Source organism: Mustela erminea, chromosome 17, assembly GCF_009829155.1.
Source record: "Mustela erminea isolate mMusErm1 chromosome 17, mMusErm1.Pri, whole genome shotgun sequence".
Taxonomy (NCBI): Eukaryota; Metazoa; Chordata; class Mammalia; order Carnivora; family Mustelidae; genus Mustela; species Mustela erminea.
This window is the reverse complement of record NC_045630.1, coordinates 55,433,339-55,450,000: the sequence shown is the minus strand read 5'-3', so window position 1 is coordinate 55,450,000 and position 16,662 is coordinate 55,433,339. Positions and strand designations below refer to the sequence as shown.

General features: G+C 38.2%; 1 protein-coding gene across 1 annotated transcript in view; it reads left to right on the top strand.

Annotated features, from left to right (window-relative positions):
- Positions 1 to 16,662, top strand: part of USH2A (usherin) — a 681,041-nt gene that overhangs the window by 423,692 nt on the left and 240,687 nt on the right. The window contains exons 38-40 of the mRNA XM_032319004.1: positions 4,201 to 4,351; positions 4,820 to 4,962; positions 14,669 to 15,297. Coding sequence (XP_032174895.1) covers positions 4,201 to 4,351; positions 4,820 to 4,962; positions 14,669 to 15,297 — 923 coding nt within the window. The remainder of the gene's footprint in view (positions 1 to 4,200; positions 4,352 to 4,819; positions 4,963 to 14,668; positions 15,298 to 16,662) is intronic.

The window sequence follows — 16,662 nt, the reverse complement described above, 5'->3', positions numbered from 1 at the left end:
GGTTAAATTTGAAATTTTATTAAAAACTCCCTTCCTTTGAATTTATAGATTGGAGTAGCTGTTTTATCCACTTGCCGTGTAGAATTAGTATTTACTGAACAAGATTTGTTGATTCAGGAGGTTGTCTGTGGAGTGCTTGCCCCGTGAGGGTCATATTAAACTCGAGAGAAGCTTTTTGAGCAACATAGCATCTTGGAGACAATATATCAAGCTGATAGATACACGGCTCTTCTGTTAAGAAACCAGGGGTGAAATTATGGCTGGCTCCCAGTTATTGCTTTGGTGCTAAGGAGCCTCTAAGGAATAGGTCTAGGATAAAAGGGGTTAACCAGAGGGGAAAGAAAGGTTTCCAAAATTCAGTGTTCCTAGAAGCATAGAAAATGAATAGTTATATGTTAATAATTTAAGATGTTCACTCTGTTTGGAAATATTTTGCAATTTTATATAATCAGCATGTGACCAATTTAATGGGGCACATTTTTTTGTCATTGTTATCACTCAGAAAAGAACCCAAGACACTGTGTTATTATCATGGAGGCATACCTCCATTCTATCTTAATACAGTTTTAAACATGTGAATGGATTTTTGTGTATGTATTTAAAACTCCCAATTTTTTCATGTTGATGACTTATCAGAACTAATTTTTCCCCCAAATTTGGACTGTTGATGATATGATATTCCTTGACACAGAAAATTAGACAAGAAAATAGTCAAGTGATGGGCATGATTTTGTATGTTCTATATCATACACAATTTTGTACTTTACTTTTTGCCCATTCCTTTCAATGTATGTCCATTTATTATGAATCAATTAAAAAACATAGAGCATATAAGAAATGGTCATTGTTAAAACTCTGTGTGTTCACAGATAAATGATCAGTTAGCAAGTCTATAGCAGAGGATTATGGGATAAGTGGCCCTGGACAGAAACCCTACTGCATCCCAGGCATGCCACATTAACTGAGGGAACAATTTCTTTCCATTTCATGTCTCTTAAAGCATCTGGTTTATTCTCACACTTTAGCACTGAGCTGATGCCTTTGCTCACTGAGAAAATGGACACCATCAGAAATGGTCTGTTTTCCATCATGAAATCAACCTATCTCTCAGTATCAGCGGTCCCTGAATTCACTTCTGCACAATGGGTGTACCATCCCTGCTCTTGTCAATGGCCATCGTGCCCTGCTGGCCTGCTTCTCTCTCCCATACAAGGAACGAGCTCTGGCAGTTACTCTTCCTTCTGCTACATTATCATTTCCCCACATCTCTTCTGGATCTTTCCAATAGGTATGCGTACACTATAAAACCTCCCAGTTTTTAGGACACCCTCTTTTAGTACCAGAAGCTTCTCAAAATGCTGCCCCATTTTCTACTCCCCTCTAGAACAAAATCCTTCAGATGAGTTGCCTGGGCTCACTATCCTTCATTCCCTTTGCACCATCTCCAGTCATACTGCCGCGCCTGCCGCTGGACTGCATCTGTTCTTGGCACCGTCACCAAACACCTCCACTGGGCTATATGCAAAACATAATTCTCTTTCCTTAAACTCTTAGCACGTTTGACAGTTGATCAGTCCTTCCTTTTTGATATGCTTTCTTTGCTTGACTTCTAGGCTGTACCTTCTCTAGGATTTTGTCCTCTCTCACTGACCACTCCTTTATGCCTCCTTTGTTATAGAAGATTCCTCCTGACTTCAAAATGTTGGTGGACCTCATGGCTCAGTAAACAGATGCCTTCTGCACTCATTGTATCTGCACTCACCCACTGAGTTGTTTCATTAAGTTTCAGCCATTAGATACCGCACACACCGTCATCCACAGCTCCTCTAGACTCATACTTGCAGCTTCTTCCTGGATGTCCCTCTTGGAGATGTGGGTATGCCTCTCCAGTGTAACATGGACGAAACAGAATTCCTGGTCTTCTGCATAACGAATCTCTCCCCTCAGCATTCCTCAGCTCAGCAATGGCACCACCATTCACCTGGAGGTTAGGTTCAGCACGCTGACATCATCTTTATTGCCTTATTTTCTCTTAGCAAATACCCTCCACACTCACTTAACAGCAGAATATATCACCACCTCTGCTGCTGTCATTCGAATCCATGCTGTTGTCATCCTTTACCTGGATTCCTACAATAGGTGATTTCCCTATGTCTACCCTTGCCCCCACTCCTCCATTAGCATAGAGTAGCCTTTATAGGTTCCGAATTGCACCATGTCCTTTATTAAAATCTAGCAAAGGCCCCAAAATCCATTTCAAATGGAATCCAAAGCCCATTGTATATTTTCAAGGCCTAGAACTAGAAGGAATCTCAAGGGATCTAGACCCTGCCTGTCCCTTCAACCTCCTTCTGTTTTCCTCTCCATGGCCTCTGTCAGCCACATTGACCTCTCCACTGTTCTCGAATACAACTGATGTGTCCCCTTCTCGCTGTCCTTGCATTTACTTCCTCCCTGACTGGATTGCTTTTCTTCCAGACACTCTCATGACCACCACTCTCATGTCATCGAGGTCTCTGCTCCCATGTCACCTAATGGCAGGATCTTCCCATGACTTTCCTGCTCAGTCTGAATTGTTATGTAATAATAAAATTGCACTTCTTTTCACTTTCTCCTCCCTTACCCTGATTTCTTTTCCTCCTGAGCTTAGCTGTCTGGTAGGATCTTATGTACCCACTGGCCTACTGCTTGCTCCCTCTGTTTACATCTAAGTTCCACAGGATCAGAGGCCATTTCTGTTTGACTCGATGCTGTTATCCCTCCACACAAAGAATACTTCTTTGCACAAAGCAGAGGCTCAAAAAATTTTTACTGAATAAATTAGTGGGTTATTGGTGAGCTCAAAACCCTTACAATAGATTGATGAAATCTATAATATAATTCGTCCGTTCTCATCACTGGCCATTCATTAGCTTCGTAGTCCGCAGGCAGGTTCTCCTACAGGGGAAAGTACATAAAACGTATATACTACATAAGGCTATGTATGAAAAGAAGTTGAAAATGAACCTGATAATTGTTTTCATTATTTGGATCCCTTCTCCACTAATGACCTCTAATATTCTTTGGCCCTTAGAAACATATATTACAATAATTAGAGTTTTCCTAAAAACTGACATCATAGAAGCACTTAAATTATGCTAAGGGAAGTTTGGATCAGTCTGATATAATAATAATAATAGTAACAACTAATAATTACCAAGACCCAAAATAAGATCCTTTATTTACATTGTCTCCGATCTTCACAACAATTCTCAAAGAAAACTATCCCCATTTGAAAGATAGGAAACAGGCTCCGAGACATTAGGTGATTATCCTAAATTCATAGGGCTTTGCTTAATTTCTTTTGAGTTTCAGGCTAGATTTGGAACAAATTTTACTATGATAGTTTCATTCAAGTTATAGCTGCTGGAAAAATTAATTTAATAACCAGAGTCATGTTGTCATTTTTTTAAGAATAGACTTCAGTTTCACTCATTCCTCTTAGACCTTATAGAACTATTCAAATAGATTTTATCAAGTAGATAGACTGAATTCAGGAAAAATTGACCAGAGGTTCAACTAGACTAGAAAAAGCAACATATATGCTTCAACATGCAACATATTCGAATTAAGGACAACTGACTGTATAAATCACATGAGGAAAAAACTTTAGTTTTTATATTGTAGGTGAGAATTAAATCTGGAATGTGCTATTTTCAGTTAATCATATATGTTTATCATTGTAGAGAATACAATTGTTATAAATCATCTTAAAAAAACAAAGAGTCATTTGTATTCATGAATAGCAGTGTGATCCGGTGACACTGGGAGATATAGATGGGGAAATGGAAGATCCGGACTCCCTCACTGATTGCTTAGCAAAGAGTTAAAATAAAAAGGTGCTTTAATATTTGGTTCACTAAGTTCCCTCCCTATTTTCAATTAGATAAACAGAAGTACAGGTGGGAATGTGTTGCATATTCATTTGTCTTGCTGTTTGGGGGCTGGCTTTTAAGATTGAAATACTAATGTAATTGTGTTGAAATGAACAATAAGGAAGTATAGTAGTTCAGGAATGAAAATGTTAAATTAAATGGACCATGTTTAACATTGTTGTTGATCCTGAGGAACAGTTTTTCCAGTATATGGAGCATTTCGATTCCATCCAGCATATGTTCTCCACAGTTTTCTCTGCTCTAATTCATCTGTGTTTTTCGACAGCTCCAGATGGCGTGCTGCCTCCGAGGCTTTCATCTGCCACTCCAACCAGTCTTCAGGTTGTCTGGTCTACACCAGCTCGCAACAACGCTCCTGGCTCTCCCAGATACCAACTCCAGATGAGGCCTGGCCATTCCACCCACGGATTTCTGGAGTGAGTATCCTACTTCGTCCATCCTCTTCCCTGTCACCTGGATTATACAATGTGGACATAGCTTACTTGGTCTTAATTTGTGAATAGGTCAGTTCTCATTGGCAACAAACAAAGGCCACCTTTTAAAAGTACCAATAAACAAAAGACAAGCAACACCCTATGGAATCGTTATTTGCTTTGCAAAAATATCTGTATTTCATTTATATAGCGTTAATATAAGATTTCTTCCACCTTAACTTCCCATGAGCATATGTATTGCATAAAGCAAGCATACACCTGAACTGAAAAAAGAAAATACTGTCCGGGCTATAGATACAAAATTATAATACTTAGTATAACAGCAGAAAATCGTAGTACTTAACTGTACATTGATGTTCTCTGAAACTTCTTTGCAACAAGATTTTATTTTATTTTTTTAATTTCTTTGAGCATCTAAAAATTCCTAATGAACATTTCTTTCCTATGTAGGTTATTTTCCAATCCTTCTGCATCGTTAAGTTATGAAGTGAGAGATCTCCAACCATACACAGAATATGAGTTTCGCTTGGTTGCCTCCAATGGATTTGGCAGTGCACATAGTTCCTGGATTCTCTTCGGGACCTCAGAGGACAGTAAGTGGTCTGAACAATACACCGCCAAATCTTGTCGACATTAGGGGCTATTAAATGTCTGAGTTTTTCCAAAAACGAGAAATAAGCATCCACTATTTTCTTGACAGTTAGTGACAGTAATCTCTTCTAGGGCAATTGTAGTCAGACTCTCCAGAACTAAGAAAAATGTAGGTTGGGGAACTTGGAGGGTGAGGACTTCAGGAGAAAAATTACTACAGGAAGAAGTAATTCACAATAAGTTAGGACATGGCCCTGTTCTGTCCTTCAGGGTACATCTAGATATCCTGGAAGAGGGAAGTTGTCATCTTCCACTCATGGTACTCTGCTTGGGGGGAATTCTGGCAGGCAGAAGAACATGAAATAGGGGTCTCTCTTCATGAAGATTCTTAGTATGTCCTTAAACGTTTTCCTGGAAAGAGAGTCCATTATACTTTGAGTCACACCTGAAAGACAGACTTCAGAATAGAGAAGTATAATCTGATAACAATGATTCTACACTATTACAAAGAGTAGATTGGGATTACCTTAATCAAGAGACTTTTCTGGTTTTTCGTGAAAGAGTTATATTTGCATATATGCGTTTTTACTAGGTTATATATAGAAAATAAATACATGGCTATAGTACTTAGTATTATACAGATCGCTTCTATAAAAGCATATATATGGAAATGTAATTTTTTTTTAAGAAAAGTTTGAAATTAGATCAAGCTCTGTGGAGTCAGTGAGGACACTGTATCTTTGAACAATGAGGTTTTTAGGGTTAATCTTGTCAAGTCTTTTAATCAGAGGCTCCTTAGAAGATGTGGCTCAGTTGGCCAATTGCCATTCTGGCTCTATATCCAATGAGGACCTGAGTGACTTTCAGAAGGCTAGATATTAATCAGAAGACATGGTATTTGAAACAATATCAATTGTATATTAAATAGATCCTTTTATTTCTCTAATACCCTTAATTATATTATTTTAATGACGATATGACATCAAATGACATAGAATCAGAACTATTTACCCTCCTTAAAGCTAACTTTATTTTTTTAAAAGGCCATTATGAACAATAATATATAATACTTCGTACATTTCTCCCAATTTGTAATTACTGCCTGGGAGCAAGTTAGGTACTTTACAAGGGCACATCCAGTCCTTTTGGTCTCTCGGGTACCATTTAGTAAATCATCAGCACAGTGCAATAAATGACACCCAAGACCCAGAAAGCATTAGTCACTACTCAAGGCACCTACATCCCTTCTACAGAGGTGGTGGCTCCTTAGAATGCCACACTGAAAGAGGAGGGAGATGGACTCCTTTTTTTGGCCCCCACAATCTCTATTCCCACAGAGAAAGGACAGCAGTTGGATTTCCTCAGTGCTGATTCTTCCTGACTAGAGGCCATGATCTTCTACCTACAGGTAGGAAGTTGACGTATAAATAAAGTATAAAGCCTTATCTTACCACAAAGCAAGTCTTTCATATTAAATGGTTAGAATTTTTGTGCACGTAGACATTGTGTTCTTTGTGATTTGCAGGGCCTGGGTTTGAAGTGAATAGTATTAACCCTTCCTCTTGTTTAAGAATTGGTAACACATGGCTGTGTAGCCAGTATTAACCCAAAAAGCCCAGCCATCATTTTTATTTAAATCCCTTCCCTGAAACCAATGACTTCTTTCTTCTTTGGCTTCATGTGCACACTGCAAAGTCACATACATTATGAAAGAGCCAAAGGCTGGCCATTTGCCCCACTAAGTTAAGTCACCAGTGCTTGCTTACCCCTGAGACATAATGGCAACGCACTCTATATTTTGGGTGTCAGTGGAGATGGATGCCATGTCTGAAGGGATGTGCAATTGAGTTGATAAAGAGTGGATGATTGGCATTGGGCACAAGCAGTTTCTTCTGTCAAGGCTTCAAAGCATTGCTTATGAAACCGGCCACGAGGACAGCTCCATGCCAGGACCGCACTTCATACTTGATCCTGACCAGCACCGCCCATTTGCCCAAGTGCAATTTTTAATGTAAAAATTCTACATATCATCTTACAGAATAAAACAGAGAAGTCACCTCATGCCCACACTTCAATTTCATACCATCAATAGGCACCTTTCTGCATCAGCCAAAGCCTCTTGAAACTTCCTGGTGCCATAAAAAGTCACCAAGAGCAATATTTTTAGTGTGTTATAGCAGGACTGATTTTCGTCAAGCTTGTGACATGGCTGAAACCAGAAAGAGGTACCTAGGCAGAAAAAGAACTGTACACAGAAAAACAAATACTGCTTTGAGTGCAAAGAGAAGTTCTCATGGACAGAGAAAAGGGTTGTGAAGAATCTTAATAGATTTTTTTCAAATAATTTGTCATTTATATCAGAGTACCACCAATATCCAGTTCCATGCATTTTTAAAAATCTAGTGTGCTGATGCCAAATAATAATAATGCACATTTCCTATGAATATTTTAAATCCTGTTAAACGTGTGTTAATAAAAGATGTTTGTTCCAGCCAACTTGGTCAGTGTAGTGTTCGACTATTTGCAACCAGATAAATACAAACAACTTTTGGTTCTTGTTTTGTGTGTGTGTGGTGGGGCGGGGGGGTTGTTTTTGTTCTTTGTTTTTTTGCATGCTGCTGGCAGTTCAAGCACCTGACCTATCTGCAGTTTTCAAAAATGCATGAAGATTGTGTTAGACTTGGATGCGTATGATTGGCAACATGAAGACCCTTGCCAAAGCACTGAAATCTCAGGATTTTTTTTAACCTGAAACAACAATCATTCCTGCTTACATTACTGTTCCTGTTCTCTTGTGTGCTCACAATTGTTTCCTGTGCAATGTATGCATATAGAAATTGTAGCTGGCTGGAAGGGTATTTTGGCTGACTAAAATCCGGCCCTGTGGAAAATACAGGTTAACCCACTGTTCTTTAAAAATGTGGATTCCCTAGACCATCAAAAGTCAGATAACCTGTTTTTCTCAAAGTTTTTTAGGTAGCAAGATTGAAATATAGAATATCTTTATTTCAGTCATTTTAACAGCAAATATTTGTGGTGTACACAGGCAATTAGATGAACCTGATGAAAATGACATTGTTTTCTAAAAATGACTTCTCTCCTTCCAAAACAAAACAAAAACTCAAATTGGTTCTAGAGTAGACTGTTGAGTTATCATATATTTTTAAAAGACTTAAAAAACTTGATTTTGCTAAATTTGAACTTAAAGAGTCCGTATTTATATTTCAACCACTCATCTAAGAGGTATTATTAAATCAAATTTGTGGGATCTAAGCAGTTTTTCTGTAGATTTACCTAGACAGCTTTTCATAAGCTCATCATTTTGCTGACAGACTGATTGTGAGTTTTGCCTGGAGTATGCTAGAACATAGAGCAATGTATCCTATCATTTATACAGTAGGATTTTAAGTATTCTTTACATACTTTACATATTCGATATATTATACCTTGTTGTTATTTTTCCCACACTTAGAGTTGTACCGTGAACAAGGGATGAAGCAAGGAGAGATACTATTCTTGTATCTGGATCCTGCTTTACTTTTTCTTCAGCATTTTTGAGTATCCTTTCCCTGACCCCCTCATTTGAGGTTCTCACAGCAGGTTACAAAGAGACAGAGATTCTTCTGAAGTGAGATCGAGAGACATTGCAATGTTAATTGACATCTGTATCTAACAGAACACATTTCTTCCTCATTTGTTGTCTGGCAAAATCTGCTCACTCATTAAACCTCTGCTCAAATGTCACCTCCTCCATGAAGCCTTCTCTCCCAGCTGCTACTGTCAAATTTTAATTTGTATTGTACTTTATCAGTAGCCACTTCTGAACTATAACTTCTCAGGACCTAAGTCTCTGTCTCATTTGTCTTTGTACCATGGTCTCCCCTTATCTGCGATTTTGCTTTCTTTTATTATGCGTATGGCTGTTAATCTCTTAGTGTGCGTAATTCATAAACCATCATAGGTATGTAGGTATTGCAAAAACATAGTATGCATAGTGTTCGGTACTATCCGCAGTTTCAGGCATCCACTGGGGGTCTTGGAATGTATCCCCTGCAGGTACGGGGGAATGACTCTGTGTTCAGGGCCTGGTGGAGTATCTGATAGAGAGCAGATGCCCCCAAATTGTGAGGTCAAGTATTGATTGAGAAGACTTTTATTTAAGCAATCCATGAAAACTCAACCAAAATTCAGACTTTATCTGGGTACCTTTCTTGTCTCAGGGACTGAAAGAGACATCAAAATTACAAGTTTGATGTAGACACTGTTCTTTCCTTGAGGCAGTCTTTATCTAGCAAGAGGGACATAGCGTGAAACCGTAGTTAGAGAATAGAGAACGGAAGCTTCTGTGACAGGAAGCCCAGAGGCCAAGCATTTCCCTCAACATGGGATGTCAGGAAAGCCTTCCCTGAGAAGACCAGGAGAAGGAATAGGGAATGACTTATATTTGGAGTTCACTTTATTTAATATCACATTTCAAATTTATTTCCTCACAATCGGTCCAGAAGAAGGCAGAAGAAGCAATTGTTGTTGGGTTGTCCGTGGACGTAGGAGACCTGGGGGGTGGCTTGCAGGTTGTTCTACCAGTGGTTTCAGCCTCAGTCTGAGATAAGGCAGATGAAGAGGAGAGGCAAATGTGAGAAGGAAATCTCCAAAATATTCCTCATTCTCTCCCTTGGTCAGAGGCAGCCTCTGGCTTTCCCTTTCATTCAACATTGTCTGTCTTGACTGGGATAATGAATGTTCTAATTAGGGAGGTGTCTCCTAGACCAAAATAAGTCTATTTCAAAATGAAGCAGGGAGGTGTATATAAGAGGAGAGTTCTAGAAGGAAAATACTTTTTCTTATTCGTGAAACCTATACTCTTAGTCTTGTGACATGGAGAAGTAAAACTGTGTTATGAAATTGGATTAATTGATCAAGATCATTCTGGAGCAGGATTTTCTGGATCATTTAATAAATACAGTTGTGCTCTTAGGAATATTTAAGTTTTGAAATTAATATTGCATGGCCCACATCTTTTCACTAGTGTGTTTTAGAATTTGAAGGCTCAACCTGCACCTTAAGAAATGTTCTCTGTGAGAGAAAAATAACATTTTAAAATTAGAGTGGAGCATATCTATAGCAGTAGATTTTATTTTATTTTATGAAGAAATATGAACTACAGGTTTCAATAATGTTGAAAATTATTTTGCTTTCTCTGTTCTAAAGAGTCTTCCTAATTGTTTTAAATTTTAGCTTCTGAATGCTGACATATTTATCCTTTCACACAGTGATTATAGGTATCTTGTTTTGTCCATTACAGAAGATCCATGATGAAAAGTAACTTATTTCATCTGCTGATTTAGAGAGCAAAATGGCTCTGTATGCATATCACTACATACTTTGTTTTCTGGTACATGGACCCCCTCCCCCCTGCCAAATTCTTATACTTCCAAAAGTACTAAAAGCAAATATTTTTATATTTTTTTACATTCTTATTTTTATATCCTAAGATCCAAAGCTAAAAGCAACTAACAGAAACTCCTTTGAAAGGATGGATTGATTAATGAAATGTTCTACCCACCTGGCCTCAGTATCCCACCTTCGTTCTTGGATCTCTTTTGGCCACGTAAGGCGTACTCTTCTTTCAAATCTGGAACTTCCAGTTCTTTCAGGACATTTTCTCTGCTTTCATGAATTCTCACATCGACACTTTTAATTTTCTGTCCCGAACTTTCAAGGAAGAATCCATAGCCATTCACCACAAAATATGTCCCAGTTCTTGAAGTCAAAGCATTCTTCCTAAACTATATTCTGTTCTCTCATGGGAGAAATGGAGAATAAGAGTTTCTGATATTGGTTTTCCTGCTTGCAGACTATCAAATAGTATCCTTTCAATTTCAACAAGCTTCCAGTCTTCAAAACCTCCTTTTATTAGATACCGATGTGATGCCCATGTTACACAGTCCATTTCCTATTTTATCAGTTGTCAAGAAGCTGCACATTCATTTTTGTGCAAAACAAGGAGCACCCAGTTTTAATATTTGTTTTGGGATACAACTATCATACCCCTTCATCATCACAAGATTAATACTTCTTTACCTTTATTTTATTGGTCCTATTTCATTTAAGTCTTTTCTTATGAGCTGTCAAAAATCCTTTTGGGGGAGAAGTTGAGATATAAATAATACATTGATAAAATAATTTATGATTAAAGAGAAGATAGAATCCATCCCTCTTCTGCTAACATATCAGTAGCAAGTATTGAAAGACTACGTTAGCATTAGTGTGTAATATATTGCTATATATAATTATACACTCATCTATTTGCCCCCTTGATTTTGAATTTACTGGCAAATTTAGGGGATATTCATGTGTGTAGTTAATATTACTGAACAGAGCTTTTAAACTGAGTTTTTAATTAGAACAGTAAAAAGTTGCTTTAGGGCAATAATGAGAACATAACAGGAAAACTGAGCAGTCATGGTAATTCTAATAGCGAACAAGTGTTGAATACCTGAGTGGACCACTAGAAGTTCTATCTGTGTCCCAAGTGGAAGTCATTCGAACTATTTATTCTCCCTGCACTCACATACACACGCATGTGCGTGTGCACACACACCCATCCTGAGACGCACAGGATGAAAATAAATAAGCAGACTCCTCCGCTAACGATTGCGTTACTCTGTTTCAGGCCGGGGCTGAACTTTTGAAGCTGGTGAGCAAAATAGCTTCCCATAAAAGATAATTTCATTTGCCAAAATGAAACTACTTTCTGTTATTAATGCTGTAATGAAATGGCCTGAAATAGGAATCAGGGATCTCCACAGGAAGGACACTCCCGTTGCCCGCTCCGGGAGGGAGTTCTCTAAACAATTACACCCACGGAGAGGGCTGTACAGTTGTATTTTCATCACTGGCCAGTTGAGCTGTGTGGCTGTCATACGTCCCAGGCTCCCCTCCAGTGACAGCCGCATTGACAACATGTTATACTCCACATTGATTTTACAGTTAAGGAGCTGATTGTGATATATAGGGATTTTAAGAATTCAGCTGAGAGGCTGACTTTTGCCTTTTATCATTCCATTAAAATTTTATAACCATCTTTTTCATGTCATTTCATCCATGAATTCTTACTTTAGAAAGTGATAGCTACCACTGTGAGCGTAACTTTTCTCATGTTCAGAGCTTTTTATTGTATTAGCAAACTACCCCAATTATAGTTATTACTCATGTTTTACATAATTGTGGTGACCCTTTCCACCATGCAGGAGCATGCCAGTTGATTTGTATATAGAATTAGATGATTCGGCTTATCATTTTAAAGCATTAAATTGAAAGAGTGCCAGGAGTCAGGTGTTAACACTTCCCTGGCCAAAGGAGCTAATTAAGCTCCTTTCAGCTTTCTCTACTGAGTCACACAAGTTTAAGGACCCTTCTTGCAACAAGAGCAGGGAGCCAGCTCAGCCAGAGCGGGAAGCTAATAAAATGTATGCTGGCTTTTAAGGGGCAGGGGCGGGGCACGAAATTGAAATTGAACATTTCATCTTTCCCAAGATAAGAGATCATCTTTAAGGAAAGCCTGTGTTCTGGGAGAGTTTGAAGTGCTAGTTCATCTCGCGACCATAGATGTTTCACCTATAAAACTACCATCAGATTCAGGAGGAAAAAAAGGCGTATCCCCATCCTAAGAGGAAGCAAACTGTATCGTTTTCTTTTCTCTGAAGAAGCTCACAATTTAAGAGTGCACAAATGAGGAATTAACTAATAATTAACTAAGCAAGACTCTGCTAGAAACCCTCATAGAAACTCTCCTGATTCTTAAATTTAGATTATTTTGGGGGGGGGCGGAGGGGGAATGGTGAGAAGGGTAAGGCAATAAAGACTAGAATCCCCTTCTTTGATTTTAGGGACCCCAATGTCAAAGGATCCGGTTCTCCAAAATGACACTGGCATCTTGTAAGACCCACACTTACCTTTCTTTAGGAAAAGCCAAATCTGGATGACGAGTGTAAATAAGCAAGATTCTGTATCCTTACAGTGATATATTAATTGCGGCCACTACTATCTATTCAGAGAATAAAAGAAATGTCACAGTGGCTTTAAGAAAGCTTTAGAATGAAAGCTAACAATAGACTAACGTGGAAAATATGATTCTTATCAAAATCACTGTACATTTTAGGATTTTTCTCCTTCAAATCAGATGCATTACCAGATTGTCAGGAATGGCTTGATTTCAGGGTGAGCGCCCTATAACATCTTCCCTCTCAAAAAGTAATTAAGATTCGACCATCAGTCCGGTTGTGACAAATGTGGGTCGTGTTTTGTGACAGTGGGCTCGTATTCGTGCCCATATAACCCAGCTATTATTGTAATCACTGGCTTTAAGAAGCAGCGGTTGCATTTAAAATTTAAACCTGGGGTGTAACACTGATTCTCACACACACACACACACACACACACACACACTCACATAATCAACGCTGTTTTAAACAATTACTAAATCCAAGTATATCTTCTTTAAAGATTTTCAATAAAATCTAATGTTCACAGAAAAATCTCATAAATGTCAAAATTGCTATGGGCAGAAAAGGGGGATATAGTATTTTCTTGATCTGTTGTAGCAATTTATAGATTTCAGGCCGTGGTTTATAAGAATGCTAAATGTTCTGGAATTACAGCTGTTACTGATCAGTGATTGAGCCAGATTTGTGTTATTGCACCATGTTCTTGCTTGTACCTAGAGAGCAGTAAAGCCTCCATATAATAAAAAGCACCTGCATTTTAAATGAAATTTCAATTGAAAAACTTAACAGCCCTTCAAATTGCAGAATTTAACGCAGCCCAGTAAAGCTTAAATAACACTTTGCCTCCGCAGGCTGAGGGGTTTGCATTCAAGGTGACTTGATTGTGTCGCATGGTGAAATTATTTACAATTAAGGAATTTCTCTGGAGGGCTGCAGAATATTTGCTGTTCCACAACACCTAAGCAGGCATATGGTGGGCCTTTTTCAGTATTCATGGAGCCTCCTGAACCTTTATGATAATTGAATCAGTTAGAGTGCTGAGTGGAGCAAGCATAAAACCTGTTAACCTAAAGGTCAGATCTGTGCATTGTTTATTTATCAGTAGGTGAAAGAGCTAAATCGGCAGCTTCTGTCACAGTCACAGTAAAAAATCACCTATAATATTAACAGGGAGTAGATAAATTGCAAAACATGGATTAGAATGATAAACAGAACTAGGTATAATATGGAATATATAATGAGAGATGCTGAAGGATTTTACTGGGCTGTAAAATATGCAGGTTTGTTATGATAGTGTTATTGATTATAATTAGTTACTGGGGCTCTAGAAAAATGGAACTTTGGTTACGGCAGCCCTCTGATATCGTTCCCTTTTAATACCTTTAGTGCAGAAAAGTCTGCTTCATATGTTTAATCATTAGCTTAAGAAAGACAAATGAATTTGATGAAATTCTCTTAGAAAGGAAAAATGACAATTGAGCTCCATAATATTCAACAAGTACCTCTCGCACATTTAAGAACAAAGCAGTCACAGTCTTTGTCTCTACTGTCCTATGACATCTATTTACTTTCTAATTGGCCTTTGCCAAGTGTCCAATTTCATACTTTTACAGAAGAGTTATCATTCATTTTAGTTTTATTTTGAAGAGATGGGGGAAGTTTGCAAGAGATAATCATTTTTTGTATTTATGCCACTTCATAGAACCTGGACCTATGGATCCTCCAATTCTTCTGGATGTGAAGTCAAGAATGATGTTGGTCACCTGGCAGCATCCTTTAAAGTGCAATGGGGTCATTACCCATTTTAACATTTACCAACATGGCCACCTCTCCCTGAAAACTTCTGGAAATATCACTAATTGGACAGTGATCGATTTGCGCCCATATACTGCCTATAAGTTCCAGGTAGAAGCCTGTACTATGAAAGGTTGTTCCCTCTCTCCAGAGTCCCAGACTGTATGGACACTCCCAGATGCACCGGAAGATATCCCAAGTCCAGAGCTGTTCTCTGATACCCCAACATCTGTGATTATATCTTGGCATCCTCCCAAGCACCCCAATGGCTTGGTGGAGAACTTCACAATTGACAGAAGAGTCCAAGGGGAGGAAGAAGTTACTACCCTAGTAACTCTCCCAAGAAGTCATTCCATGAGGTATATTGACAAGACTTCTGCTCTTAGACCATGGACAAAATATGAATACAGGGTAGTAATGAGCACTGTTAATGGAGGTACAAATAGCAGTGCTTGGGTAGAAGTAACCACGAGACCCTCACGACCTGCTGGAGTACAGCCACCCGTGGTGCGTGTGCTAGGACCTGATTCAGCCGAGGTAAGAAACTGAGTGTTCTTTCTCCTTTGCAGAATTTGGAATTTACCCTGGATTGACTCTGTGTTGAACAGAGCCATCTACTGACAAAAGGCACACATTTGTTGTTTTAGACATTCGCTGGAGAAACTGGGTTTTGGCCTTTGGCCCAAACTATCTTGAATTTGATGTCAGTTTTTCATTTCTCCCTGTATCCCCTTAATTATATTGTTGAGATGCTTCCATTTGCCTCACACACCTGAAATACTTTGAATGCCACAATGGGATGCTTAGCTTAACCACCACGTCAGATTTAAATAGATCAGAAAATGAGAAGAGATGGGAAAATGCAGACAAATGGATTAGCATACTAACAAAAGTTCCAATTACCAATATTCTGATTTTTTTTAATGATCAAAGAATCAAAACGATGGGGAAAGAAATAAAAATAGCATATTACTGGGCTATCTAGAAAGTGTTCAATTATTCACTTCATTCTACTGGGAATGAACTCTAGAGGACAGGATAACTACCATTGTTTTGGCTTGCATACAAACTTCATTCAAGGGAAATTAGTGTAACCAAACAGGAGGGAGTTTTGTAGCTTAGAAGCCTCTTTTGTGTAAATACACACATGCTTCCATGGATTCAGTCTTGTACTACTGCCAAAAGTATTGGTACAGTAGCTTGCTCACCAGAGCACAAAACAAAGGGTATTTGCATAACAGCAAAGTTCATCTGTTGAAATTATTACTTGGATCTATGTTGTGTGTTCTCTCTCCCCAACAAAAGCAAACACTAGATGTTACTAAACAGTGTAGATTATTGAAGAAATTTAATTTGACCTGTAAACTAAGAGCTATTTTTAAAAGCCTTTTTTAGTTTCAATGAGAGACTAGCAAAGCAACACACCTTTTTGATAGAAATATCAAAAGTATATCAAATTCTGTTGAGCATCCACTAAAAGGACATTAATTTGAAGTATATGGCATATAATGTTTATTAGACAGATTGGGCAATCTTAAGAATTGCTCTTCATTCAAAAGAAAAACCAAACCAAACCAAACAAAATCCCAAACAAACCTAGAGTCATTAATCATTTCAGAAATAACTTTTTGTTTTAATCCTGAGGGAATCTTAAAAAACTTCAGTAGCAATACCAATCGATACAATGCGACTTAAGCACTGTCCCTTCGCAAAGGCAAAGCTACATATGTACTGGACATTTTTCTGGATTCTCTAGGACAAAAATTTAATAACTAGTCAGATCTGAAAAAAAGAACAAATATTTTCAGAAGAGTAATGTCTCCATGCACAATGCTACTTAATTCGGCATATGTAAATAATGATCAAAAGTACCCAAAACAAGTGGCCTTCCTTTTTCTTCTT